Here is a 26,658-nt window from a genome sequence, read left to right as displayed (position 1 = left end):
AGCAGCCACTCTAAACGAAATCAGTCTTTATTTACAAACAAACCGGAACGCACGGTAAAAATATAAATCTTCACGCTAAATTCGTGGTCTACTGATTTGTGGCATCATTTGCCTCTTTTAGAACGAAAATGATTCGATCAGAACGCAACCGACAGAGCCGCAACATAATAAGATTTAGCAATCTAGCATTACCCCATCAAAAAGTGATTGTAGTTAACGGTAAGTGGACAGCAAGGAATCGGCAAGGCAACCGTGGAACTAACGATCCGTTTACTTTGTAGACAAAATTGGCGCGGAACGAAAAGCTGACGCAGCAATATGTACGTGGCTCTCAGAGCAGTACGGTGAAAAAGTGTGGCAATGTGGCGTAAATCGTTTGGATGAATCCTCTCCGTATTTGGTTATGCTTGTATCGAAGCTTGAGCGCCGGTTCGAGCTGAATCTGTTGTTCAAATTTATAGCCAAATGCCGCAAAGATCCGAACGTAACGCACCTGTTCGTGTGGGTTGCGGAGAGCAAGCTTCAACATTCTTTTGCCCTGCCATACTTCGAGCACATGGCGGACACCGTGGTCACTTTCGAAGACACCCAACACCTGTCGCTGGTGGTTAAAAAGCCCAGTGGATCCGTGACTAACAAATACTACGAAATGTGCAGTCCATCAGACCGAAGTCAGAACGCGCGTGATGAGGAGTTTAGCGTATTGGAAGCGAAACGTCCACTGCAAGCGAAACAGCAACAGAATGCCGCAGAAGCTGAACCACCGATTAACCCGGCAACGCTCGGAACGTTTAAAATAGACCTGAAGGAGGGAGAGCTGCAGGCGAAAAACGCACTCACGTTGCCGTTTGAATTGTAAGTAACAGAATGCCCAAGGTTGCCAACCTTCAGTGGTTAACGTGCTTTGGTTTTTTCAGCTTTAAAACCACTCCTGAAGGGGGCAAAATTCTCTACCATCCCGACGCTGCCGACGATCTCGACGAAGAAGACCCGGACGATGATTTGTTAATATAGAGCAACGACAAAACGGCGAAAGTAAAGAGGTTGCAGCAAACATTGGTTTCGGTTGGATTCATTTTATTATCGTTTTGCTGCACGCGCAAACACTTGAATATGTTGATTCCTATAAAGCAATCGATAGCTGCCTTCAAGCATAAAATACTAACACGCTACATACACATGCTTCTCTGGGGCGTTCGAGTAAAAAAACACAGATGGTGCAATGTTTGCGGATACTTCCGCTGGCAGATTGGAGCTGCTGAACACGTGCCTCACGTTTATACGTTGAAGATTGGAGTGCAAATCGCGTCGTCAGAATAAACAGGGATATGATCCTGGGCTAATGCGTGCTGTACGATGAATGGGTTCGATAAATGGGTACGACAGCGCGGGAAGGAGCGCGGGTAACAATAACAACAAAACAATGGCACTACAAATTGTATTGCTAGCCTAATCTAATTCTAAACTCCACTTCTTCCGAGTGCTACTTTGAGACCACGGATTCGACGTAGATATCACTCTTTGGATCTGCCGCTAGGCTGCTCCAGCCCGTGGCTTTACAATGCTCAAACTTTCCTCCATAACCGGAGCTTTTACCGCCGACGACGGCACAGGTTTCCCGGAGCGCGAAGAATTGGGGAACCAGCCGATCCAGCTCTTGTTGTTGTTCGGTCCAATCATCGTTACTAGTATCATCATCACCCGAATGATGGTGACCTGGTGCCCGCGGCGATCGTTCCTTCACATCTTTGGTTCGAATACGGCTCGTTGCCAGCGACGTTCGCCGTTGGTGACCGCCGTCCAGTGGCAACAACTGTCTGCGGTGTGTGTGCTGCTTCCGGGAGCCAGTTTCATTGTCCCAGTACGTTACATCGGTAACCAAAAACCGGGTCACCCCGAGTAATGTTTTGCCCTGCAACAGCCGCACACTCCACACACCGACTTGCAACGGTTGGCGCAGTTTACTGCCCTTCAGAAAGTGGTTGAATGTGTGCGGCGCTCCGGCAGGATTATCTTCGATGGTAAAATGACTCACGCACAGCACCTTTCCGAACGGATCGATCCATTCGATTGCTAGCGAATGATTAACCGCGTGTTCCTTCACGCGGTCCGTCACATCGGGTGGCTGAGCAAGGCGGAAGATAACGACCGGCTCGGAGGTGCTTCCGATGACGCGCTGAAAATTGCGTGAAAGTTGTTCCTTCTCGTCGTAATCTGTGCTCACATCGAGCTGTAGTAACCGACGGGCGAGAGGCGTCGTGCGGGTTACTTTCGCCGTGACGATCGGTACTGCCCACGTTTCGAGTTCGAGCGAAGCCCCGTCGTTTCCGATGGCTTCGTGGCGGATAAGGAACCCACGGTATGTGTCACGCTCGAGGTAGTGCGTTATCTCTCGTATCCGGTACGGTTCGTAGAATTGTCCCCCGTTCGAGCGACCATTGAGCCGGAGCAACGAGTGCGCTACGTTCAGCAACGCTCCGTCCGTCGGTGTTCTGGGGCTGTCCTCGTGATGGTACACGTTTTGCCAGTAGGCATGCAGATTGACGTAATCCGCCGAGTACGGTCCGAAGATCCACTCTTCGAGCTGTAGGACGATCGCTTGATTAACCATCGCCTCGAACTTGCGGGCGAAAAATAACTTCTTCTGCTGGCTACCGTGCAACCGGTCCCAGTCTTCGCCTTTGAAGTTGTTCGGACTGCATCCACACCAGTCGACAATGTGTCGATACTGGCACTTACACCCCAGCTGACGCTTCCAGTTGGTCATGTGCAGATTGTTGTTGGTGTACGTGTGGCAATATCGTGAATTGCGCAGCGCAGTGTGAAAGAACGATTCCGCTGGCAGGATCGTGTACTCGAACACACGCAGCAATCCGGCCACCAGGTCGTCTCGCTCTGCGCCTCCTCGCGCCGGATCTACACCGTGCGTTGTAACGTAGTGCGCAAAGTCTCGCGACAAACACACCCAATCACTGCCGCCATCGATCGTAATGCCAGCCGGAAGCGTCCGATCACCGATGCGCCACATTCGATTGTCGCACTCGACAAACGTCATGTCGAGACCTTGCTTCTGGATGAACCGTTGCACTTCGCGGCCATGATTGCGGACAAAGTTCTGTCCTCGATTGGCAGACAGGAAGGCGGACAGTTGCTCAATGTTCTTCAACGGGAAGTCGCTTTCGCTCAGATTAAGAACAAAGTCCCACGGCCAACCGGACTCGTACAGCAGGTACTCCATCGCCGAGAGCAGCATCGAGAGGAGCGACGCGCCACCCCAGATCGTGGAAAAGCGTTTGCGTGCGATCCGTACGTTCGGGAAGCTCTGCTCTAGCTTCAAGAGTTCACGGAAGAGATATTCCTGCCGCTGGAAGTGAGAAACGCAATGAATATCTACCAAAGACAAATAGAGAAGTGACCAATTTCTGTACCGCATCGATATGTATGAAATAGTAATGCCTTGGACTATAGAGTGCCTTCAGGAGTCGGTGCACCTGTCGAAGGGCTCGACCGTTTAGTGTCAGCAGAAAAGCGATCCTCACCGAACCTTCATCACGCTTCGGTATCGTTTCCGTGCTTTGGGCGGCAAATTCTGTAATCGGTAGAAGCCCCTGTTACACTGCTTCTATTGATTCTCCGCGGCTTCATTTCGAATACTCACTTCGGATGCCGGTTTCGTAGACGTTGATGGCAAAATATCCACCGCAGGCCTGTTTCGGATCGCCGGGACATTTGATGTTGCAGCTAGAATCGGGTAGTTTGGCCACCGCTTTCGGGACTTCGTCACCGCAGAAACATTCGTAGCTGGAAAGGTACCGACCACATTAATTCATTCGAAGAATGTAAGTGTCTGAATTCAGCCCTTACCCATACTGAACGCCCGCGAAAGGATAACCCGACTGTAGACACAGCCGAATGCACTTCTCCGGGGAGTTGTTCGACTTGAAGGTGGAATAGTACCCGGCCAGTAGTCGGAAGTCTTTTTCGTCGCGGAAACATCCCAGCGCCCGGTTCGGCGAGTGATCGCCGCGTGGACAGTAGTTTGACAACCGCCGTGGATAGAACGTTCCTTCCTGTATTTCACATGCCACCTGAACGATTCTGGCCTTGCACGATTGACTCTTTGCACGGTTGATGGCGGACACGGTTTCCTTACGGGTCAGTTCACACGGTGGAACGAACGAAAGCTCTTCCAGCTTTAGGTGTTGAGCTGCCTGACTAGCTAGTTTTGGTGTTTCCGTCCGCCTATTGTTGGAATCATCGCCCGCCGTGGACTGATTGGCGACCGGTTCTTTTCTGGCGTACTTTTCGTACACTTTGCGGCTCACGTCACGCTCCTCCGTCGTTTCGTTGCCGGAGACGGGCAAACGCAGAAGTTTGTAGGCCAGAAAGATCTGCGCACTCACCAGGAGCAGTCCGATAAGAAAGAAAACTTTGTAGCGCCAGAGCATCCGGAACAGATAGCTCCTCCGCATTGCCGTGCCGTTGCCTGACGGAGCTGACGGACGGTCGATCTCTGCTAATCATTGATCTCTACTAAAACCGCAGGTTCAGACCGCTCTGGATGTAACGGATGCCTCGCCACTCGCTGCCTCAATCCCAAATAAAAGAGAATACACAAGCAATTCCTGCGCTATGGACGGTAATCCCACGGGAATCTCGACTCAGCGTAACTACCGCGCTAAGATACGGTTCCGGTACAGCCCATCGGACGAGAAGGTGACGTACGCGTCGGGCGTACGTGCGTAACTACGTAGATTCGGTGTGAGGAATCAAATTACATTTAATTAAGCACTCCGACGGTGCCGTGGTCCCGCGATAGGACCACTTGTACACGAAAGGCAGAAGCTAAACAAGTGTGAAAAACAGACAATTCAATGCACTGTTGTGACATTTCGACACTTTTGTCGACACTGCGTTCGAGCAAAGTGCACGCTGGCGATAGCATTCGAGCAGAGTGCATCTGTCAGGAAACGCTGCTCGACAACGGCTGTCAAAAAGTGGGGTGTATTTTTCGCATTTCGGTAAAATTAGAGCGTGTGCGAACGAAATTCGCGATCTCGAACAGATTCCGAACAGCTGCGTGAGCACGTTTTTGAAAGAAATCTCAGTTTCATCCTGTTGTATCTAGCGGCACGCAAAACCCACAGCCGCGGTACTCACCCGGTTCCACTTTCCTTGTAAAGCTCAATTTTGTATAGTAAGAGTGGAACAGTGAACAAACAAGACGTAATCTTTCTACGGCAAGGAGCAGCAAACAAAATCATCTGCAAGTCTCTCATCCGTGCCTAGAGGTCGCTGTAGAAACAGCAAGGTAAGAAACACACAACCATTGTTTGACATCGGAATTGGTCGGGATCTTGCGTACCGTATGGTCAGGCGGTCAGGCAATCTTTCAACATGCGCTTTGAGGCGATAATCATGGAATGTGATTCGCACACATTCGCTAACATTCGCGTTTGAAGTGGGTTCAGGCGCTATCTATGTTTTACGTTGCGGAAATGCCCGAGTGATGAAAACGATTCTGTCTGGTTCCAGTGAGTCTGCACGGTTTGCCGCACGTCGTTCCAGCACGTTTCGTTTACGGGCCCCGCCCGAACCACAGCCGTCAAAATTAGCGGAGAAACCAGAGTACGCAAAATGTCCTTCAGCTCGGACTCGCCGGATGCTAAAAAGCCCTGCAAGGGCATTCTCAAATCATCCAGCAGCTTCGACAAACACTCGTCGGCCGCAACGTCAGCGTAAGTGGACAGTAGAACAACGATCCTTCGTGTGCGGTTTATCGATATTCGCGATCGTTTATTAATTTACAGCCACCGAAAGAGCGCGAAATTTGACGAACTAAACGTGCTACAGACGTACCATCCGCCGGACAAGGACTATGGCCACATGAAGGTAGATGAACCGAAGACCCCGTACAACTACGCCGAGGAAGCTGACGTCGACGAGCTGGACGCGGAGCTACTTGTTGAACGGTGAGTAATCGGAGCGGTGCGGCGGCATCACGTCATTCTACTGTCTTTCACACAACTACGCGATGCGCCAGGGGTGACCCGCTGCTGGGTGGGTCTGCTTCCATCTCTGGTCTGGTCAAGTTGGAGGTCAAATTTCGATCGATCTCGGCTGCTCAAGTGCACCGACACGTGATTGGGCGAGTATCAGAGCGGAACCGCTCAGAGCGGATGATCCCTGATAATTTGGTTTACGGCTGTGGGTTGCACAGTAGGCAGTGAAAGCGTAACGCGTTACACAGAATCGTTATCAAGCGCGTAACGGACACTATTTTTGTCGTAAATTTCGGTTTCAATTTGCCCCATAACACAAAACAATCGTTTACATAAGAGAAATATTTGCCCGGACGTTTTAATTGCGTTAAATTTGAAGGAAAATGTTGTCCGCAACCCCCATCCTCGGGTCTACCATGGTTCTAACGCGATTTCCATTCGTTACATTGCTGTCTTTTCGGTGACATGATGCATTCTTTTAGCCTCCGTGTTGCCGCAAACTCACGCACGGAATCCGTATCGGAGGAAGAATCTGAGGAAGAAGAGGAGGAACTGAACGAGGAGCAAAAAAAGAGGAAAGTAGAATTTGAGCGCCGCCGAAAGCTACACTACAATGAGTTTGAAGCGGTAAAGATGGCACGCAAACTGATCGAGGAAGAGGACGACGACGAGGACGACGCCGGACCCAGGGAGAGCGCAAACAGCTTGGCCTCCGCTGCGATTGCCGGATCGTCGGCGTCGACGGCGGCCGCGGCGACTGTGTCACCTACTTCCGCACCGCACGACGAGGTGACCCGCATGGAGGTGGAAGAACCGGACGGCGAGGTGGATCATAATGGGGCCACGCTAGCGTCAAAGTTTGTGGCCACACCCGACAGCCTGGCACCACGGTTAAAACCAGGTACGGAAGATATCGTTTAGAAACCTCTCCGCTCGACAAGTGCGATGTACTGTGGGATGGTGGGTAAGGGCGTAGGGAATTTATGTGCTTCCCTATGTGCCGAACGTGGGCCGAATGTGTCCCAGGCTCGGTATGTTACTGAGAGTTTTTGACGCTACACTGAACGACGACGAGAACCTTTGGACACATTGGCGCAGGTGGTAGCAGCTTCGGTTCGGAGGCACGGCTCAGAATGACGACACGGTCCATTGACTGCCAATAGTCCCGTCGAGGAAGCATGAGTGTTTTTAGCGAAAGATTTTACTTTTTACGCGAATACAGTAATTTGTTGTGGCACCAATGCTAGTAACAGGCCTAGTAGTAGATAAGTAATAAGGAAGGACACCGTTAATTGCTAGCAACCAAACACACACGCACACACCCAACACGACGATGTATTACCCGCCACCAACCCTTTGCACAGTGCGCCGAAAGCTTCCCGAAAGCCAATGTCGAGTTTCCAGTCTCCACTATTTTTACTACTTTCTTAGTACTTCAATATGATTGATCTTTTTCTTTTTTTCTTCTTTACTTCTGATTGTCGTTTTTGTGTAACTCTTTTTAACATTCATCCGATGTGCTATCCTATGTGCTGTTTTATGTAACCGTGGTTCCCTTTTGATTACCATCATCTTCTCTACTACCACGATTATAACCTTCGTTCACCCTGTCAGTGCCGAGTGTGGCTATCATTGAAGAAGGGTCCGATCTGCAGACACCCCGTAGCTCTGTAATCGCACTGATTATGCTAGTGTCCATAGGGTTGATGATATTTTTCATCGTCTGTTTTACGTTTCTCTTTTACTGGTTCAGGAAGAGCAGAACGTGAGGGTGTTGGTAGGACCGGTAGCTGGTGACAGGCGTTATGATGGACAATGGAGGCCAAATCTATGATTTCTGTTTTCGGACTCACAAGCGGTCACAGATCTCGCTCCGCCCCCCGAATGAGTGAGAAGTTAGCTAGAAACATATTCTTCTGTAATGTTTCCTTCTTTACCTGTGCACGCGATGCGCGGTTCACGCTTCGTGAAACCCGCTTCTCACTGTTACACGGTCGAATAACTGAAGACTGTTTATTTTTTTTTGGTTTATTGTCAATTTCGTGTTGTAAGTTTCACTGTAAATAACCTCGCAATATGTTCGATCGATTAGTGCACGGTTTTTGTGGCACCGGCACCGTTCCATTGTGATGATTTCAGTCAGATAGAACTGGTAGATTTCGTTTGCTGCTGAGCTGCGGCACGACCCTGTACCATCGCAAACTAGAGCCCATACACGATCACATCTAACCTCTACCTCTAACTTCTGCACCGTGGTTAAGCCAATAGAGGATGCCCGCTGCTACCAGTGAACGGACAACGGTGTGATTGAGCCCGCGTGAATTGAGCTTTGTTTAGTGATAAGTCCGCTGGTGGAGGAGAAGCCCCCGACGGCAAATATTGATGACGCTTCGCTCCAATTCTGGTGACTTCTGCCTCACACGATGATTGCATCTTTAGCACGGTAACCTAGAGTGAGTTCCCCATTCGCGCGGTTGTGTGCCGATCGATCGGTTCATCTTACATCTACCGGCTTCAAGTAGTTCTTAAAATATGAAGCACAATCAAAGAATCAAACAATCAGTGGGCTTCAGTGAAGCGTGTCAAGGACAAGATTCGCACGCCAAACACATGATTTTTTACGCTTAAACACTGTACGTTCCGACGATCGGGATCGAGGGTCCCGAGTTGGGTGAGCTTTTGGGCCAGAGCACACCACAGAGCGGCGTGTTTGTGGGGCGTAGCAGTGAAGGAACCGCGAACGAAACGAAAGTGCATCGTCACCAAACGAAGCAATAGAAGCAATATAGAAGCAAGCCCATTTACCGGCTACTACCGTGTGCCGGATTTTTTATATTACGGACAAGCAGCGCTGTGTATTAATTTTGTCAAATAAAACAAAAGAAACAAAGTGTAGTACACTTTAAATCGCTTCAAGTCGAGATTCGAACAGTTTGCCAATTAAAAACAAATGATCTACAATAAAGAAGTTTATGAAAGATAATCAAAATAAAACACTTTTACGAATATACTGTACTGTACCGCGAGTGTAGCGAGAAGCATAACGACCATCAGGCAACGGAAGGGCTCCCGAGCGGGATGGCATAGAGTAGTAGGGTTTGTTCGACATCCTGTAGACGCGTTCCGGCTGGCGTTTGTTTGCTGCAGTGCCGTTGGAGCGCAACGCATTGCACTGTACATTGCGCGAATGTTACGGATTTGTTCAGAAGTAATCACTGAAAAGTGCTTAGGCGATAGGGATACAGTTTAATTACAATAAGCAACGGTTTGGTGTGACAGCAAAACGATTCGATATTTGTTTGCGATTTGCGTGGAGGATGATTTTGGCAACGCTTCGAACAACAAACAATAAACTAAAAATATTCCAAACAGCTTCCAAGCGGGTTGGAGTGAAACAACGGACAGCCCACGGCACACAATCCGGAGTAGACACTAAAAGAATAATAGAAGCGATCGATACAGTTGTTGGCAAAGGAAAAACGGACGGTTAGCAGTTGATAGGGGTGAGAAAAGAAACTATTTTTCATTTGGATATCAATTTCAGTATGGAACGATTGTTGCAGGCTCCGAAAGCGGCGTTCGGGTAGAGTCCGTTTGTACTGTGTACTAATTTGTCTGTCGAACCTTCGTTACCTTCATGCGGAACAAAGAGTAAAAGAACGCCGTTTTAGTAGCCGTCTATAAGGGAGAGACATATTTTAGCAAACATTTTAGTGGCCACTCTATTCGTGTTTTTCGATTGGAATTGGTAGAAACCAGAGAGAGAGAGGGAGAGACAGAAAGAAACAAACCGTGAGTGAGCCAATCTGTGGCTGTATTTTAGTAATTTAACATAGCGGCTGGCGAAGAAAAGGACACAAGGTCGAGATGCCAGAGAGCCAGAGTGCGTGCGTGTGTGGTTTTTATCATTTCGAATATATTGCCGTTTTGTAGAATGCGAACCGTGTGGCAACTAGAGTCGGGTAGGAACCTAGAAAACTGTACTTTCTAGCCGTGTGTGTGAGTGAGAGATTGCAGTGAGCAATAATGATGTTAGTAAATTATTTTCTATCTCCATTACGCTAAAATTCGGAGGCCTCAGAAGAACTTGGCGCAAGGCTCACTTAAGCCGCGCTCCGTGAGACCCCTCCCGGGGCAGGTGAAGTTAGTTTTCTGTTGTAACGTGTTGAAGCAGTGCTAGAACGGTTAACATTGGATCTCGTCGGAAGGAGACCATAGGAGGTAGGGAAGGTAAAAATCAATATAGCGTTAACTGGATACGATATGAGATATTTAATAAAAACAATTGGACAACTTGACAGTAGTAACAATGATTGAAAGCTACACTAATTCACCACTGCCTGATGACCGATGATTGTGATTACCGTTTTACAGATTTTCATTCTGCTCGCGGCGACAACTCACGAAATGAATAGGCCATTTGTTCGTGCAATCGTTAAAAATGTAACAATAAACCCATTTTGTTCATTTCCATGTACCGCCGCCATCGTGGGGCCGGCCAACGGAATCAATCAGCGCACGTGCACGCCCACGGCCCGTGTTTGGCCATTTTTTAACGGTCTATTTTGCACCGGTGCACCGTTGATGACGTTATTTTAATCTTCTCCAACGCCCAATTGTACCTTTGTTTGGTCGCCGGCCCCACAGTCTCGGTGAGCCGGGGCACGCGCGGTACACGTTGCAAAAACGTGGCTCATTATCGTTAAAATGAATTCGTGTGCCATGCAGCGTGTGCCACACAGTTTGTAATGAACCATTTTTCATCCGCCGAAACGGATACACCGGGCCGATACACGATGGATGGTGGACGGTGGTTTTAATCATCCGCACTGGCCGGGCGGGCTGGCTGGCGAGTTTAATTTAATAAACAAAATGTCGTTTCCCGAACTTTATGCTCGTCCGGGTTCGCTTTCTGTTTGGTTTGTGATTTTTACATTAACTCGAACTGCCAATTGCTTCTGCCAATGCGCCGCGCGAAATGAAGCGAAAGTGCTGTACGTGGTCGCGTCGTGAGCTGTAAACGAAGCCACTGGGAATGGGTTTGGATTAACAACACGGGACCCACCGAGATCGAGGGAGGCCTGGGAGGCCTGCGGTGAACGGAAAATCGTGCACAGTGCTTGCAATAACAGGCGTTAAACGGGCATTCGCGCGGGATTTATCTGGCCATTGCACATTCTCCCTCCGTTTTGGGCCACTCGGCGGGTGGTCAGTCGCGCCCTTTTTTTGCAACTTGATTGGGGGGTGATTGTAAAAATTAAATCATCTATTTGTTCACCGATCACGCAGCGCCGCGATCGGGAGTTGTTTACAAGCATATAAATTAGCGCCGATTCAGTTGACGAGGCGTGTGTGTCCGCAAGTGTCCACGGTCCCCGCCTGACAGGATGTGCATCGCGGCTCCGCGTGTGTGTGTGTGTGTGTGCACAGTGAAGTGGGGGAAGTCCGCAGCGGAGTACGTTTGTTCCGTCAGCCGGAAACACACTTTGTACTCAGTTTCGGTGCGAATGTTATTTCTGCACGTCGGTCGAGTGTTTTTACAATGTAACGGACATTTATTTTTGTTAATGCCCGTCGACCGAACTGGCGCACGGGGTGGAATGGCGGGGCTCGGCGATGTGTTCGTTATTTTTATCGCTCGGGGAGTTGACTTTTTCGATGATGTTTCGAAGTGGCCGCGCCGACTGAGAGACCGACCGAAAAAAGCGGTTGGAACACCAAAACTGATTACCGCAAAAAAGGGGGCCTGTTGCAGAAAACGCGGGAAGCCCGTTGGGAAAAGGAACACATGTGATTCCGATATTTATTTGATGATGAGGTTTCCCCTGTTTTTTTTCTGTACCTGGTGCGTTCCCACTCAAACGCATCCGGAGAAAAATGGTCGGTACAAGTAAACTTTTTGGCCGGTTGTGGTCCGTGGGCGATGAGCAATTATTTCTCTATTTGACTGTGCCACCCACTCGGAAGGACGAAAGCGGGCTGACGGGAGGGGGCCAAAAGTTGGAGTTGCATGTTGCAGATTTTGATAATCTCAACATTGGGTTCGGGTTTTTTTGTTTTCGGTTGGGCAACGTAAAGCTTATGCAAAACTGTTGCATTCCACTGAACGATAAAGAGTGGCTGCATTGTGCCTTAGTTGTTTTTTTGTGCCGCTTGTGTGTAACAGACTCTATTCTGGGCACGATTGTGGACCAAATTTACAATTTAATTACTGTAAACGGGCATTCGACGACATGGGCAAGGCTTTTTGGTGTCGCCCATCGTGGGCACAGCTATGCGTTTGGTGATTCCGACAGTTTTTATCCGTCGTTTAAACGGGCCACTTGAATCGTTCGGAACCGTGTTTGTTGTGATTTACTTATTTTTAAAACAATTCTCATTTTCGACTTTCCAAACGGCGCGCCGCGAATGGCTTTGACGGAGAGCCGGTGCGTAAAAGCTATTAAATTGAATGAGTGCAGTATTTCGATCCGCAAATATTTGTTTGGGTTTCCATTATGTGTGTATTTGCTCGGCCATTTATGACAATCCGTTGCAAAACAAAGGTCAATCAAATACTTACCCCACTCATACTGGAAGCTGGAAATTCCAAAATGAATTAATTCTTTTTTGAACAGTTTGAAACATTCAACGCTTTATTAACACAATCCAAAACGCGATGAGAAGGTAAGGAACATCAAGAGCCCCTTTTTTCGCATTCAAATTTAAACGCCAGCATTTGACAGAGTCCGGCCCAAAAACCACCGGAGACTAATGTTGCGGTCGGCCGGCGGTGGGTTGATTCGGCCTAAAAAAGGGGTTAGCGGGCAGCAAAAAACCCGGCAACGATTATGTCCGATGAAAATTGGTTTTGAGTGAATGAAGTATGGTCCTGCGGTTACGGTGGATACCCGGACGTGTGTTGGCCGCGGGTTAGCCCAAGGGAGGGGGTACGCCGGTGCCCATTTGTGGCTTTTGAGGCCATTTTAATTGGACTAAGTTTGCCGGTAAAATGGAGACCATGCATTACGCCATGCCGTGTGCCGTGTTATCTCGCTGGCTGGCCCTCGCCCAGGGCACCACGTTTTGAATAATGATTATTGGCATCTGTTCCGTGGGTGGTTCTTTTTTTCCCCGCACACGTTTCATTAATATTGTCTCCCGATCCCGGTCAGCCGGAATGACGCGAATGGCGGCGGTGGTGGTGGACCTAGTGCTGTAAAATTAATCAACAATGAGCGCAAATTTACGGTTTGGCATAGGCCGAGTGCATAATGTGTACGGTTTGTGTGTGTGTGTGTCAGTCATTTTACCAGCCGTCCTGGCGTTTCACGGTGGCCCCGATTTGCTTTGTAGACAAGGCGGTTACCCCGGCGGGAATGCAATTACCGGCTGCAATTATTTGTGAAAGAGTTTAAATAATGACAATTTGGTTGGTAGCAAGCTTCTTACCGATTGACCGACAAATCGGACGAACGTCGAGACCAGAACCACGATTCAACCCATCGAAACGGTTGGTGGACAGTAGAACACGTTTTGTGAAGTACTCGGCGCCTCCATCGCCAGTGGGCCGCGCCGTTTTAAATCGTTTGACTTTTAAACAGCCCTGTAATGAAGCGGTTACGCGTTACGGTGGTGGATGAAAATAAATTTTCCGATTTCCGGTCCCGATGCTCAGCGTGGTCACACTTTAGCCACCATAAATAAACAATACCGGTGGCGGTGGCGGCGAACAAATGAATGAATAAAATATGCGAACCCCCGGACGGCACTGTCTCCGGCCGGCAAAGTCCAGAGACCACGCCAGGCCACTTGGAACAATGTCAAGCGATTGGGTAATGCGTTGAAAATTGCTGCTTTGCTTGGGACACTTTCCGACACGTTTCGACCTGATTTCGGTCCTCCACCGGGCCAGAGCTGCCAGAGTTTCGAAGTTTACTCGACCAATTGTGTTTCCTTTTTGTTTTAATTTAATATTTTAATAAATAATTGCTTTTAACGCGAAACGTTTTGTCGGAGCCACGTGGTGGAGTTTTAATGAGCTGTTGCATCCACCTGCTGCTGCTGCCGCCGGACGTTGCCGAATGTTCTTTCTTCTGCCCGAATGAATAGTGCCCCTCGCGGCCTTTGTGTGCTATCAATCACGATAGTGAATAAGCCTTTATTTGGTTTAAACAATATAGGTTTCTGGTTTTAAACATCACAACAAGCGTTAAGCGCTCAAGGCTTTGTGTAAAGCGTGGCCCGCCGCAACTGGAAGCCATCGGGTCGGGCCGGGAGCCAAAGAAAGAGAGAGTAAAGTACAAATTAATGCCCTGTGCTGGCGTACGAAAGGAGGGAAAAGCGGATGCACCCGTAGGCGGTGGTAATTTCACGGTTGATACATGTACCATATTACCACACACATCGCGACCGATAGCAGGAAGCACAGGATTAGAAGGAGAAACACTAGCGCGAACGCACAGCGGACGCGCCCATTCTCGAGTCGCATCATTGTTGTTGTGGTCTGTGTGTTTTTTTTTTCGTTGGCCACTCTTCCGGAGTTACCCTGGTAAGCGCGTTTGCTGAAGCGTGGTTAAAGAGCTTCGCTATAGAACCTAGTGTTTTTATGCTTTTGAAATTTAGCTCCTAAACAGTGGCTCACACCAAATAAGTTAATCGCACCTTTCTGCTGCCCTTCGCTTTTTGTTTAATTTTAGTCCCTTCAGCTGAGCACTTCGCCCAGCTGGTCAGATCGCTCGCAAATCTTACCTATAATGGCCTATCGCTACTTGAACATGGTTCTCTTACGGTTTCTGTTCGTTCTAAAGATACGGCGTTTTGTAGTGTTGTGTGAGTTTGCTTTTACTTCGTTCATCTGTGCGTGCTTGTCCGGTGCCTGACAGCCTAAAACTGGCCTAAAACCAGCATACACCGGTGTGTGTGTGTGCGTCGAACGTTTGGCTCCAAAAACGATTGGCTGCGTTTGATTTTGTTTTGTAAATTTTGTACCAATTTATGTCACCTGTAAAACCGACCGGCCACTGGCTTAAGCGTGATGCTGCGTTCCCGGCGGTGCCCGATAGCCTGGGTACGTGTTGTTCAGTGCATTCTTGGCGAAAAAGCCCGCATAGTCCTTCGGGGGGTGTTAATCGGGTCGTATCGGCACCGGTACCGTAGTCGATGTGTCCGAGTTTAGGGTCCAGGGTTTTCGGGTCGGGTAACGGGTCGTTTGGTCGGTAGGTCCAATCCAACGTGGCGACGGAGAACACGAACAGAACAGATAGAACAACGAGAAACATTGAAAAGGATTAGCGATAACGAATGGTGGCTGGGATCGGTTCGGTTGCCGGTGGAACCGCTTTCCCACCCCCCCGGCGTGGTCTTCTGGTCAGTGGCTTTCGCAGGGCAGTTACATATGTTAACTTTATCTCCATCTTTCACCCGCCCGCTCTCCCTCTCAACCGCGTGTAGTGAAAGGACATCGGCGAGCCGGGATAACGGCCGGGCAAGAAGCGAACGGCTTAGCTCTGTCGGTTTGATTTACTTCGTGGGCTGGTGGGTTTAGGTTTTTTGTGTGCCGCCCCCGGTACTTGTTTGCGATACATTTCGGGAACCCGATGGCGACCGGCAGGACACTTGGGGCGACAGGATCCGTGCACAATTCATATCCATATGAACGGATAACTTGATAAGCGGAATAATCTGGTAATGGAGAGATTTCATCAGCGCTCGATTACTTTACGAAGCGATTTTTATGTGTCCACCGCCCCCCGCGGGGCATTGCATTAGAGAGCTTGTGTGCAGTGTGAGCATAATTTATTTAGCTTTCTCCGCAGTCCGCACCCGGGGAACGGGGTTGATGCGGAAAGTATCATCAACGCCGGGCGCTCCTTTGAAAGGGACTTTAATTAATTAAACCGGGCGGTTGTGGTTCGATTGATCCGCAAATAAAGGAATTATTTTCTAATGTCCTTATTGTGCGAAAGGCTCGCGTAACGGTTCGGTGCATCCTGATGGCATCCGGTATTGATCGATTGTATTCCGTTCAGCAAGAAAACAGTGAATGGCGGATTGGACTGTGAGGATTAGCGAACATAATTACAGATCGATGGGCCAGGCCAGTGTGCCAATTCCAAGCTCCAGTGAAGCGGTTAGATTGGTTCCGATTTTTGCCCCCCCCCTGAACCTCAGGCAATGGGCCCCAGATGCTCCCTGCGTCAAGATTAAGCTCAATCTTTTGCGAAAGCTCATCCCATCATTCAATTAGCGAAGGGGATGGCCGCAGCATCCGCATCGCTCGGTGCGGTCGACGGTGCTATTCTTCACTGCACCACAGCCGCCGGGTGCATCTTTAAATCCGGCTCCGTGGTCCGTGATAAACGAGCCTGTCGGACCCCTCTGCCGGCCGGCCTATCAACACACTGGTGTCGGTGAAGCATAAACTGGAAGCACCCGTTTCAAGGGGGCACCTACCTGTTTGGGGCGGCCGTTTTTTTCTTTTGCTCGAGATTTTATTCCCGAAACAGATGCGCCCCGTGTTCCCCGGATCAATAAATCCAATTAATGCGAGGTGATCTATCTCACCAGCAAAGCAAAAGGAAGAAAAAATAGCGCCAGTGACATGAATTAATTTGATCAAACTGGCGATTTTTCGGAGGATTTCCAGGGCTCGCCAACGTTTACCTCGCACGCCGTGCCGCCATTGGTCATTTAAGATTCACCGCCCGGGTCATCGGTAGTTGCCGCCTGGAACGAAGTCCTGGCTGCCGTGGTGTTTAAACTATCGCCACACCCGGTTACTGTGTTTGGCAGGCGGTTTTTTTTTCGCATCCGCTATGCTGTCCTCGAATTCCGGTTCCGACAGTAAGGAGCAAAAAACCGGCGTGCCCCATTCGGCCCCCGGCCGGTACCGTAAAGAAGGGACATAATAGGCCGAACAACCTGCGACCTCCGATCGGTTGCCCGTTTTTCACCCTTCACCGGTACGGCAGTATCCGGGAACGGGATATGACAGGAGGCCAGGGCGGATATCCCGTGTGTACGGATGCTGTCAAACCGATCCAGATAATCTCCTGGATTCGCCCCACGGTGGGCTGCAGAAGGGCCGCAGAGCATAAAGCCCGACGCTTTGTTCACTTTACGCGCTGTGTGCAAAGTGTCAACCAGCAGGACAATGGTTCTTCGTCCTGTACACGGTTTCCACCGGGTGGTCATGACCGGGCTTGTTGGTGATTATTTTAGCGAACGCCGACAGCGAGAAGCCATTGGCCGGTTTTTTGCATTTTAATTCTGTTCCGTTCGACCTATCAGGCACTTCCGGTGCCCGTTTAAGTCACGACCGTTAAAGACCCGTTTGAGGGTTATAGGTTTTTAAATATAAAACAGCTTAACGAATCGAGTGAGTTTGACCGTTCATCACGAAAGCTGAATCGTTTGTTACTATTTTACACAAAACCAGGTACCAGACTTGCTTTTCCAATGCTCCGCTCGAGAACCGCGCTAAGAACAGTAACCCAACTCAACAACCCACAGGTACAGCGACCGGCGGGAGCCGCCACCATAAACTAATCGCTACCGACAAAGGGGATGGCGGGATATGCCAAGAGTCTTCGCAAAAAGTGCACTTTCCTGTGCTCGGGTGCTATTGAAAATCAATTATCTATTGGCACTGCGAGCGGGACAGCAAAAACCTTCGCGGCGTGGCGGGCTTCGCGTGGAAAGGCCGGCCGGATGGTGCCAGTGAGTGGCCACGATAGCCGCGATCGGTCGTCGGTCGACCTCCGGAGCTGGTCTTCCGGCTTGTCACGCGCTGTCAGTACAGCTCAAACTTCTGCCATGGGGTATTATCCACGATCCGTGTCCGTGGGGTGTACGGTGTTCAATTAAACCTCCCCATCGTAATGTTTCCATTGTGCAAAGAATCGGGTTTTTTCTGGTTCAGAAATTTGAAAAAAAAAAATAACCAAACATGCACTACCGGACGAGGGTCTAAATTTCATTTAGGGCCAGGAAGGGGTTTGGAAGGTCGCAAAAAACTGCACACAATTAAATTGGTGTCATCTGGTGGAGAGCACAATTGTTTTTGCACGTCACACCTCAAAATAATGGTCCGCCATTTTTATGCTCTTTGCTCGTGGATGGACATTTCAAAAGAAGAGCGACATAAATGAACGACACCGGACCGGTGTTACGCGCGGTCAAGAGCTTATCGGTAATCGGGTTCTGGTAATGGTAAGTTTTTGTTCGACGCCATCGGATACAAGTGACGTAAACCGGTTGCAAGGACTGGAAGCATATTGGGGGACCGGATGGGGTCATCCCAAAGGGTATGGAGTTTGAAGGTTTTGATCCTTTTGAATTTTCATTCGGCATGTTGACCGCCTGTTCCTGTTCCTGCCGTGTTCCTGCCATCAGGATAATACACTCGAGCACTGTCGCCGGCCTGAGGGAGGTTCGCCTGTGCGCAATGAAAAAAAATGGCATCTTCCCGCAAGGATGGCGCAGCTTCCGAGGCGCTCCTGTCTCGAGTCGGATTTGCGTCGGGCCGGCTTAGGAATGAAACTTTCAGCCCATCAGAAGCCATCCAAATTCAATTAGCATTGATTTTAATTCAATTCTATGCCGGCTACGGGAAGCTCCCTTGCGCGGCGCACACTTTGGGTGGAAAACTTTTTACCTGCCTTCTTTTCGTTCTCCCGTTTTGTGCCGCCCGATCCGAGATTGCTACTAACTCTATAATTCCAATGAAAGATGAAAAATCGAAGCCGGCTCTCCGGCAGCGAGCGGCGAAATGAAAGGAAACCCTCGCAGTGGTGCTGCAGGTGCCGAAGGCTAAGGACCGTATGTGTGTGTGTGTGTGTGGGTCGTCCACTAATGTCACCCGGATTGGGCCTCGATGCTGGGAGGCCACCAGCATCATGCGCACCACGCGCAATGCTCTAATGGAATGGCTGACGGCGGAAGGTGAGCTTTTTGCTGGTGAGCTTAGCGAAAAGTTCCGGCGTACGGCGTACGCGCGCGCGTAATTAGAAATCATTGGACGCACGGATATTCCGCCCGGGATCAGTTCCTTTCTTTCGTGCCGTTTTTCCCCGCGTCACACGCTTGATCGAGCAGGATTTAATCAATGAAGCAGCATTCCGTCGTATGGAACGGTGTGATGGATCGATGGATGGGATTAATGCTTCCGAAAGGAACGGTTGAAGGTTGTACATCGGGCCAAAAGTTTGCATCATCCGCCATTCACCATCGTGCTGAGATGAATTAAGCTTAATGGGGTGGCTGGCAAGATTTTGGGAATTGATAGTAATACTTTCTGCGCGATTCGCGGTGGTTCGCGCGACACATCTCAGGGTGGATTTCATTATGATGACATGCTTTCGCTTCATTGGTTGGGGCGAAAGTTTCTACACCGGATGGCGAAAAGTATTAGACGGAAGCTTGTTCTGCTCGTCTCCGTTTCCTTGCGCGAATCAACAGCCGTGATATGGAAATTACGATAATGCTGACACTGATTGGTTTTCCAACTCTCCATTCCAACATCCGTCATGCCCGAAGCCATCGATCACTGGTCACCGCTTGGAGGCGCATTGTCTCCCGGACATTCATCATAACGGTCGCCATGGTCCCGGAGTTGGGTTGCTCCCTGCTGAATGACAGCCCTGTTTTAACGCTCCATTAGCTGATGAGTAGCATAAATGAAGGCCGGCGATGGATGTACCATCGATAACGAAGCATAGCGTTCGCGTCCGACCATTTCGGAACGCGGAAATGTGGCAGAGACAACCGTGCCCGAAGAAAACTTCACCTTGCGCTGCGCTGCTCCGCTGGTGTTCGGATGGAACTAAATTATCCTTTCGCATGTGCAGCGCAACAGGACAAACAATGGTCGCTCCGGTCGCTGTGGCCGGTGGGGTCGCCTGGCGCCGAGGGCCGCATCGCGTTGCATCGCACTTTAAACTATTTCCCAAGCAACAATAAGAGCACGCGCTTCACGTCCATCCACGTCCATGATTACGTCAGTGATTATGCTGCCGGCCAGCCTGATGAGGACGATAATGATGGTGATTGCGAACGCAGCACGCCGAAGCCGGTGGAGGGAGGAATAGAGGGACTATTATTGGCCAGCGCCCGGTTAGCGACTCGGGACTCGCCTGTCGGTTGAACCGCCGCCGCCATGACAATGGTGGCGTTGCATAAGGCGGAAGTGCCGGTAATGCTGCTGCACGTTATTAGCTATTGTGTTACTGGGCCGCATGGAACGCTGCGTTAAGGAACTTTCAAACAAAGCCATTCAAAAACTAAATTTTACGGCCACATCACAAAGGCATCTGTGGTAATTCTCTAGGCTGCCTGTTTGAAAATAAAACAATTTCAGCTAATTGTGTGGACACATTCTTTTGCAGGGCGTTTGAAACGTGTCCTCATTGCTGGAGGTCTGGAAAAAGTCGTGCGATCGCAAGGCGCGGCCTAATCTTCAAGCATATTCGGGTGCCGCACCGACGTTAACAATGCCTAAATCCACAATAGTAACCAAAAGTACCCTGAAGGCCGGCGCCTGGTGGCGGTTGGATCGTAAAGCGGTCGCTATGCGGTGGCTAGCGCAGACCCGCAGGAACCCATCATTATGAATGTATTTCCTGATCATTTGCACGGAAACAGATTTATTGTTATGGGCCCGCCACCACCCAACGGTTCCATCAACCACTTTGCCAGCGGGTGGGGGCCAGAGGCTCTTTTGGGCAGCGCGTTGCTGACTGACCGCTCGGTCGGTGCAGCCATCGGCACACTAACAATACGACGGAATGGGTAGCATACGCAATTTCCTGCGCCATTTCGCTCACATCCTTCCATTCACTACCGTGTCCGGGGCATCGGGAGCGCTTCGGGTTTGAAGCCCACCATTCGCACGATGCGAGGCGCGAGTGAATAGTTGTTAGAATAATGTTAATAATTATTATCCTACATTATTACCGTCGTGCCGGGATTGTTGTAAATTAGGACTCCGGGCCCGTGGCGGATTTAGTTCGGGCAGTGATTGCAAATTGAAAGGCTTTTCGCGGCCACACTTCTGGTGGCATATTTCTACTAAGCTATTAATAAAAGGCACTCAAAACATAACTTTCTCGTTTAAATATGTGCGTACACAAAGTGGATTCAAATGTACGCAATTAATCACACCATCACATCACTTTGCTTTGTGCATTTTCTAAAACCAAACAAACATTCATTACGCTCGTCCCTGGCGATCGGTCGGTCGGGGTTAAACATATTGGCCACCATCATTGCGCTAGATTGCAGCCATAGCACAACCCACAAATGGGTGCACTTTTTTGGTGTTGCCGCGGGAATCGCGTGGCCACCCTAATTTGCAATTCGGATCGGTTCGCTTTATTTGCGGTACTGTCGGCACGGTTTCGTGGTTTGTAAAATGTCAGCTTGAAATGTGAATATTTTGGCATTCGTTTTTTTCTTGGCTACGCGCATCTCGCCTCACCTCATTACCGCTCCACGAGGGGGTTTGTGGGCACCCCTTCGGCGCACAGTAGCGAGGCCAAATAACATCACCGGCAGGTGCATTATTTTTGCGGTAATCAAAAAGCATTCATTGGCGGCAATGATGCACCGGGCTACGTTTTGTCATTCGGTGTGGTTCGGTTCTCACCACGCCTCGTAGCCGTAGCCGCAGCCCATGCGTTGATCACGGGCCTCCGGTGAACAAAACCTAACCTCAACTACAGCGCGGTCGGACAGCGTCCGTAGCGCCGCAGTCCGTTTCTCTTAATGAGCCAATGCGAGCACGGGGACCCTGGGACCGGCGTGGCCCAAATTCAATTAAAAGCTCCACTAGTAGCAATCGTAAAGCAACGCGAACCCGCGCCGCATGCCGTGGGGTGCTGGGCGCCTCCATCGCCGAGCGCCACCAGGCGCCTCCATCGGGATGCCAACTGTTGATTGTTTCAGTTAAATAAATGTAAAATTTTAAACACTTTTGGTGGCGTGGATTGTGTGTTCCGCCCAATTTTCTGCCATCGGAGAGAGCGGTAGTGTTTGAATGCAAAAAGCGCTGCCGGAATTAGAATGCTTCAATTAAAACATCCTGCACTGCAGGTGCAGGGCCGGAGGGCGATCCTACCGTTATGTTCGCTCGCAGGCCCAGTGCAGCGTGCCAGTGTGCAGTGGGACGCCGACCGACGCCGGGAAAGCGTATTTAATAATTCGTAAAGTTAACCCGAACACGAGCTGCTACCCCGAAAAGTGGCTTCGCGTGTTGGCAGGTTTGGGATTTAAAGTGAATATAATTGCCAAATAAGTGCGTGCGGAAGGAAAGGCCGGGCCGCATAGCACTAGCGTTCGCCTGACACGCTGATGATGATATGGATTATTTTTAATCAATTTGCCAGATAACGAGTGGCATTAGCTTGGTGCGGGCGAAGGTTAAACGTTAAATATGGCCTCACACGGGACTCGCAGCTTAAAGGCTAGGGCACAGTGCTCCACAGTCCCACTAATCCGCTGCGTACTTCAATTTGCGAAGAATGTTTATCTACAAATTTAACAATTTGTATTTATGTGCAAGCAAAGCCCTCAATTTGTACTAATCCGCCCGGCGATAGTTGTGCGCCGGAGTACTTGGCCCTTACCACGACCACATGTTGCTGCCCCATTTCAGCACATTCTCGCCGAGGATGATTTAAATGAAATTTAATTCAATCAACGTGAACTTTAAATTAATCCCTAACTGATGGCCGACGGCCCGGATTTAATCGAACGTAAGCGTGAATCATTTGAAGTGAAGCAAACAAAGAGCAGGTCCTTTTTGGCTGGCCCTTCACCGTCATATCGTTCGAGTGAGAGAGAGCGAGCGAGCAAGAGAATGATTAAGAGTCATCCGGCGTGAATATTAACAAATCTCAACGCTAATCGCAACATTCGCTAATCACAACCGTCGCAGCAGAATTCGAGTTGTGTTCGAGTCTTGCAGTGAAGTACGGGCGCACTGATTAAACAACCTATTCCGGCCGATAATTGTGATGTTCCGTCCGCCGTGTCCCAGAGGGTGGAAGGCGAACCGGTGATTATTACGTGGCACCATTTCCTGCCGGATGGCCGTGCCGCTGGCTTACCTTCTGCTGGCGACGTGGACGGAAGGCCGGCTCTTGGGCGAGCCGGCGACGTTCTTCGTTGTCCACTTCCGATTGACGCTTGTACTCCTCCGGGGGCCACTTCTGATCTCCGCGCATATTGCTACCTCCTGCAAAGCGAAGCGAGAGAGAGAAAAAGAGGATATAGTTTAACCGGAACTAGGAATGGTATCGCCATTTGCGTTTTCTCGTGCTAATTTCAAATTATTTTCAACAATTCAATCGCAAATTACGGGCGTTATAAAGTGATTGCTTTCAATGCACCATTTTTCGCTCCGCTTACCCGTTGGCGTTGGGGATCCGTTTGAATTGCCAAAGGGGCTTCGTTAAAACGAGTTCATAACCGGCACCAAGATGCTGTTCCCATTCAATGAGCGTACAACATCAAGGCAACCCGTTACCGATAACTGGCGTAAATCTGCGTTTTGGGCCTGATCGGTGAAAGTGGCGCAACAAACAAATCCTGCCAGCCTTTCACGAAATTAGATCCGTACGAAGCATTATCATAAAACGGGGCGCGTAACGTCCATAAAACACCGAATCGATTCCCAATTTCCGGGCGGGCGTCGGCCCTCTTTTTGCGGGATTCCCTACCCCTACCGGGAGAATGTAGCTTTGATTTGGTCATTACTGTAACGATGGCGCGCTGGGTTCATGGGGGTTTTCTATTTTTTTGCGCACCCTGGTAAATAAAAGCCTTCCATTCGAAGGCTACTTAAAAGCGGGCGTGTGTTTTCTTTTTCCCACACGCAAAGACACACATACGATAGCGATTGAAAGATATGGTGGCGCACCGTTGCGCCACCGTGAACCGTGGCATTCCGTGGAACGGAACTCGTAGATAATAAAGAAACGAGCGGCTATAAATTTAAGTCAAATGTGATGACACCATTAGCGGCGGCATTTATTTTGCTCCCAAAGTGCACCGAACAGATGGCACGTGGCGACGGTGCCCGGTTCCAGATAAACCGGGATTGATGCTTCGGGCGCTTCGGGTACACCTGATCAAGCAATTTCTATCGCCGTAAATCGGTAGCCAAAAAACGCATTAACCAGCATCACGTGAGCCCCTTGCTTTTTCTCCTGCTCGTGACCATCCTCGTGCTTCAGTGGCAACATTGGAGTGTGTCCCGAACCACGCGTCCGCGGCCATTACACTTTGACTCGCATGGTTGAGTTGGAATTCTTCGTTTTTTTGGTTCGGAAAATCGTAGATTGTTCAGCGCAGCTGCTGTGCCTGAGTAATGCGAGCGGAAAGCCCAACGGAGATGGTACGCAAGCGGGGTGCCCAAATTTGCACCTCGCCGCACAAAGAGCTGTCGCCAGCATTAACATAACAATCATAACGCGCCAGCGCCCTCCTCGGTGGAAAACGGGGAAGAACGGAGTGGGAAACGGAAGCTTCATCATCGGGTATCTGTGAGTTCATTAACATTTGTAGAAATTCGAGGAAAGTTTTGCTCCGCCTTCGATCCGCGCGTAACGAGTGCGCCATTAAGCAGTCGGAGGCAATTCGCGTGAATCCGCGCGTACATCCGGTGAATCCGGCAATCGGAATATTTTTCCTCCGGGTGCTGAAGCATACTGATTGGGGACGCAGCGACGCATATCAATAGACTTACAGCGGCTGGCTCCTCTCTTCTTCGAAACGATGAGTGTCACGATGTGCGCGCTGCAACGTGATCCTGGCCCATGCGCCTTGTTTCGCCGGCTTCGTCCTCGTTATTAATCGAACTCGATCGAGCGGACGAACGGAAGCGATTTAGTTGTGCTCACGTGTTTATGTGTCGCGCTCCGCATGGTTAACGATGAACGGAATGAATGGAATAAGGATCGCACAGGTCCTCGCACCTGGCTGCCACGTGTCCCCGGCGCTAAAACACCGGCGCGAACAAACCGTTCCGAATGGTGCGCCTCGGTGGGCGATAAACCCCTGGCCAGTTTTTGTTTGCGGCGCCTGCAAACTCTTTTCACCGGAAGTCGCAAGGATGATGCAACTGGAATGCTGGGTGCTCCCAACGAATGGTGTGGTGCTCCGAATGGGCAACGCCTACCGACGACGACGACGACGATCTCCCGTGACAAAGGGCGGTTTGTTGCCGTGTGACTTCACGTGGCGCGCCCATCGATGGGTGAATGGGTGCACTCACGCGATGCATTTCGATTCGCTGCACACGTGCGTTGCATAAAGCGGGAAGCGATGCATAATGTCACAATTTGGCGTGCACTCCGAAGGCGCCGAAAACGCCTTGCTTCCCTGCGGGGCTGATCGACATGGAAACGCCGTGTTCCATTTTCCGAGCTTTTCTTCGTCTCCGTTCCAAAGAGCAACACGAGCAAACGGGGTCACAGTGTTGAGACTTGAGTGTGCACGTTCACCGATGGCTCCACAAAATCCACTTGCGAGGTAATAGTTGAATGGAGCAACAGAAGAAACAGATGCTAGAACAGTAAAGCATCACAATAATCGAATGCCAATTAAGGTCGAGTAAAGGTTTTGATTTTATACTTTCTCCAAATTGAGCTTCGTTTCGTCCTCGTCAAATGAAAAGTGCGCGAAAAACGCGGTCAAATAGAAGAACCTCGCTGTTGTGTGGCTTTTCCCTAACTACCGCCAGAGAATGGAAACGGTTACCGTTCGGCACTGTGGCCGCAATCGCTTATTCTTTGGTTTTCTTTTGCCCGTTATATCAACCGCAGAACCGCATGGGGCCTGCAGCATGTGTGGCACCACGAGGACCGCTAGACCCGAGGACTGGCAAACGCTAGCGCTGGACCGATGAATATTTGATGCGCGAAAAGAGCTTTCTATCATTAAATTGAATTTAGTTTAGCAATTTATGAGCGAAACGGGAACGTTATCTGAGGACTCCTTTCCCCCGAAGCCGAATGTCCTAATCCCTGGCGGCTCCCCCCGCGGGTCTGGTCGGGTGATTGCAGGTGTTTATTCGCGCTCAAAACGCTTTACGTGTTGCGAATGTTCGAGTGGCGGCTTATGAAGCGGGGATTTGATTTATTTGACATGTGGCGGGTCTCCGGCGTTTGCGGCAAGTCCACCGTGGAAGTGACTCCTGCAGGGTAAGCAGCATAATTTGAAGGGCTCTTATCGCACACGATGGTGTGTGCGGGTCCACTTTGCCAGCAGCGACGCGTTCCCACGGTCACGGCACTGTGTCGAAGGTTGTCCGATCGAGTGTCACCATTAGCGAGAGCCTTAGCGAGAGCATTAGCTTCACCGACCATCGGGTCGCGACATCAATAACGGGATCGGTAGACTGTAAAATGGAAAGTTTCCGCAAACCCATAAATCACACCCAACCCGATCGAGCGACAACGGAGCGAAACCCACACGGAACCGTTATCGAATCAGTCGCGGTGAGGGTCCCGGCGCTCCCGATAGCGCCCTTGGCGCAGTTTTGATAGGCCGTCGGCTACCGGAGGTGATTTCATTCTTGGCACCCTTGGCAGTGCCGGTGAACAAGGTGAATAAAAAAAGGAGCACACACGATGTTGTGCGAAGTGGCCGCAGGGCGAGTGGCTCGCAGGGAGAA

General features: G+C 50.0%; 4 protein-coding genes across 9 annotated transcripts in view; 2 read left to right on the top strand and 2 right to left on the bottom strand.

Annotated features, from left to right (window-relative positions):
- Positions 1 to 128: 128 nt before the first annotated feature.
- Positions 129 to 1,390, top strand: LOC128269035 (uncharacterized). Its single transcript, XM_053006371.1, has 3 exons — positions 129 to 219; positions 282 to 855; positions 918 to 1,390. Exons 1-3 carry the CDS (start codon positions 129 to 131, stop codon positions 1,012 to 1,014), a joined length of 762 nt encoding a protein of 253 aa, XP_052862331.1. The 3' UTR covers positions 1,015 to 1,390.
- Positions 1,070 to 4,472, bottom strand: LOC128269034 (xylosyltransferase oxt). Its single transcript, XM_053006370.1, has 4 exons — positions 3,865 to 4,472; positions 3,659 to 3,801; positions 3,429 to 3,589; positions 1,070 to 3,364 (listed from the first exon to the last, which is right to left on the bottom strand). The coding sequence occupies exons 1-4, from the start codon at positions 4,470 to 4,472 to the stop codon at positions 1,484 to 1,486; spliced, it is 2,793 nt and encodes a 930-aa protein (XP_052862330.1). The 3' UTR covers positions 1,070 to 1,483.
- Positions 4,473 to 5,037: 565 nt separating this feature from the next.
- Positions 5,038 to 10,269, top strand: LOC128269283 (protein phosphatase inhibitor 2). The gene is made up of 5 exons (XM_053006707.1): positions 5,038 to 5,311; positions 5,536 to 5,738; positions 5,811 to 5,972; positions 6,485 to 6,903; positions 7,617 to 10,269. The coding sequence occupies exons 2-5, from the start codon at positions 5,638 to 5,640 to the stop codon at positions 7,769 to 7,771; spliced, it is 837 nt and encodes a 278-aa protein (XP_052862667.1). The 5' UTR covers positions 5,038 to 5,311; positions 5,536 to 5,637; the 3' UTR covers positions 7,772 to 10,269.
- Positions 10,270 to 13,917: 3,648 nt separating this feature from the next.
- The window catches only part of LOC128269381 (uncharacterized), a 92,529-nt gene continuing 79,788 nt past the window's right edge, over positions 13,918 to 26,658 (bottom strand). For all 6 annotated transcript variants that reach the window (XM_053006829.1, XM_053006830.1, XM_053006831.1 and 3 more), the window contains 2 exons: positions 23,090 to 23,217; positions 13,918 to 15,096 (listed from right to left, as the gene is read on the bottom strand). In XM_053006829.1, the coding sequence (XP_052862789.1) occupies positions 15,010 to 15,096; positions 23,090 to 23,217 (215 nt within the window). In that variant the 3' untranslated portion in view covers positions 13,918 to 15,009. The remainder of the gene's footprint in view (positions 15,097 to 23,089; positions 23,218 to 26,658) is intronic.

This window comes from Anopheles cruzii, chromosome 2, assembly GCF_943734635.1.
Source record: "Anopheles cruzii chromosome 2, idAnoCruzAS_RS32_06, whole genome shotgun sequence".
NCBI lineage: Eukaryota > Metazoa > Arthropoda > Insecta > Diptera > Culicidae > Anopheles > Anopheles cruzii.
This window is presented reverse-complemented; position numbering and strand designations above follow the sequence as displayed.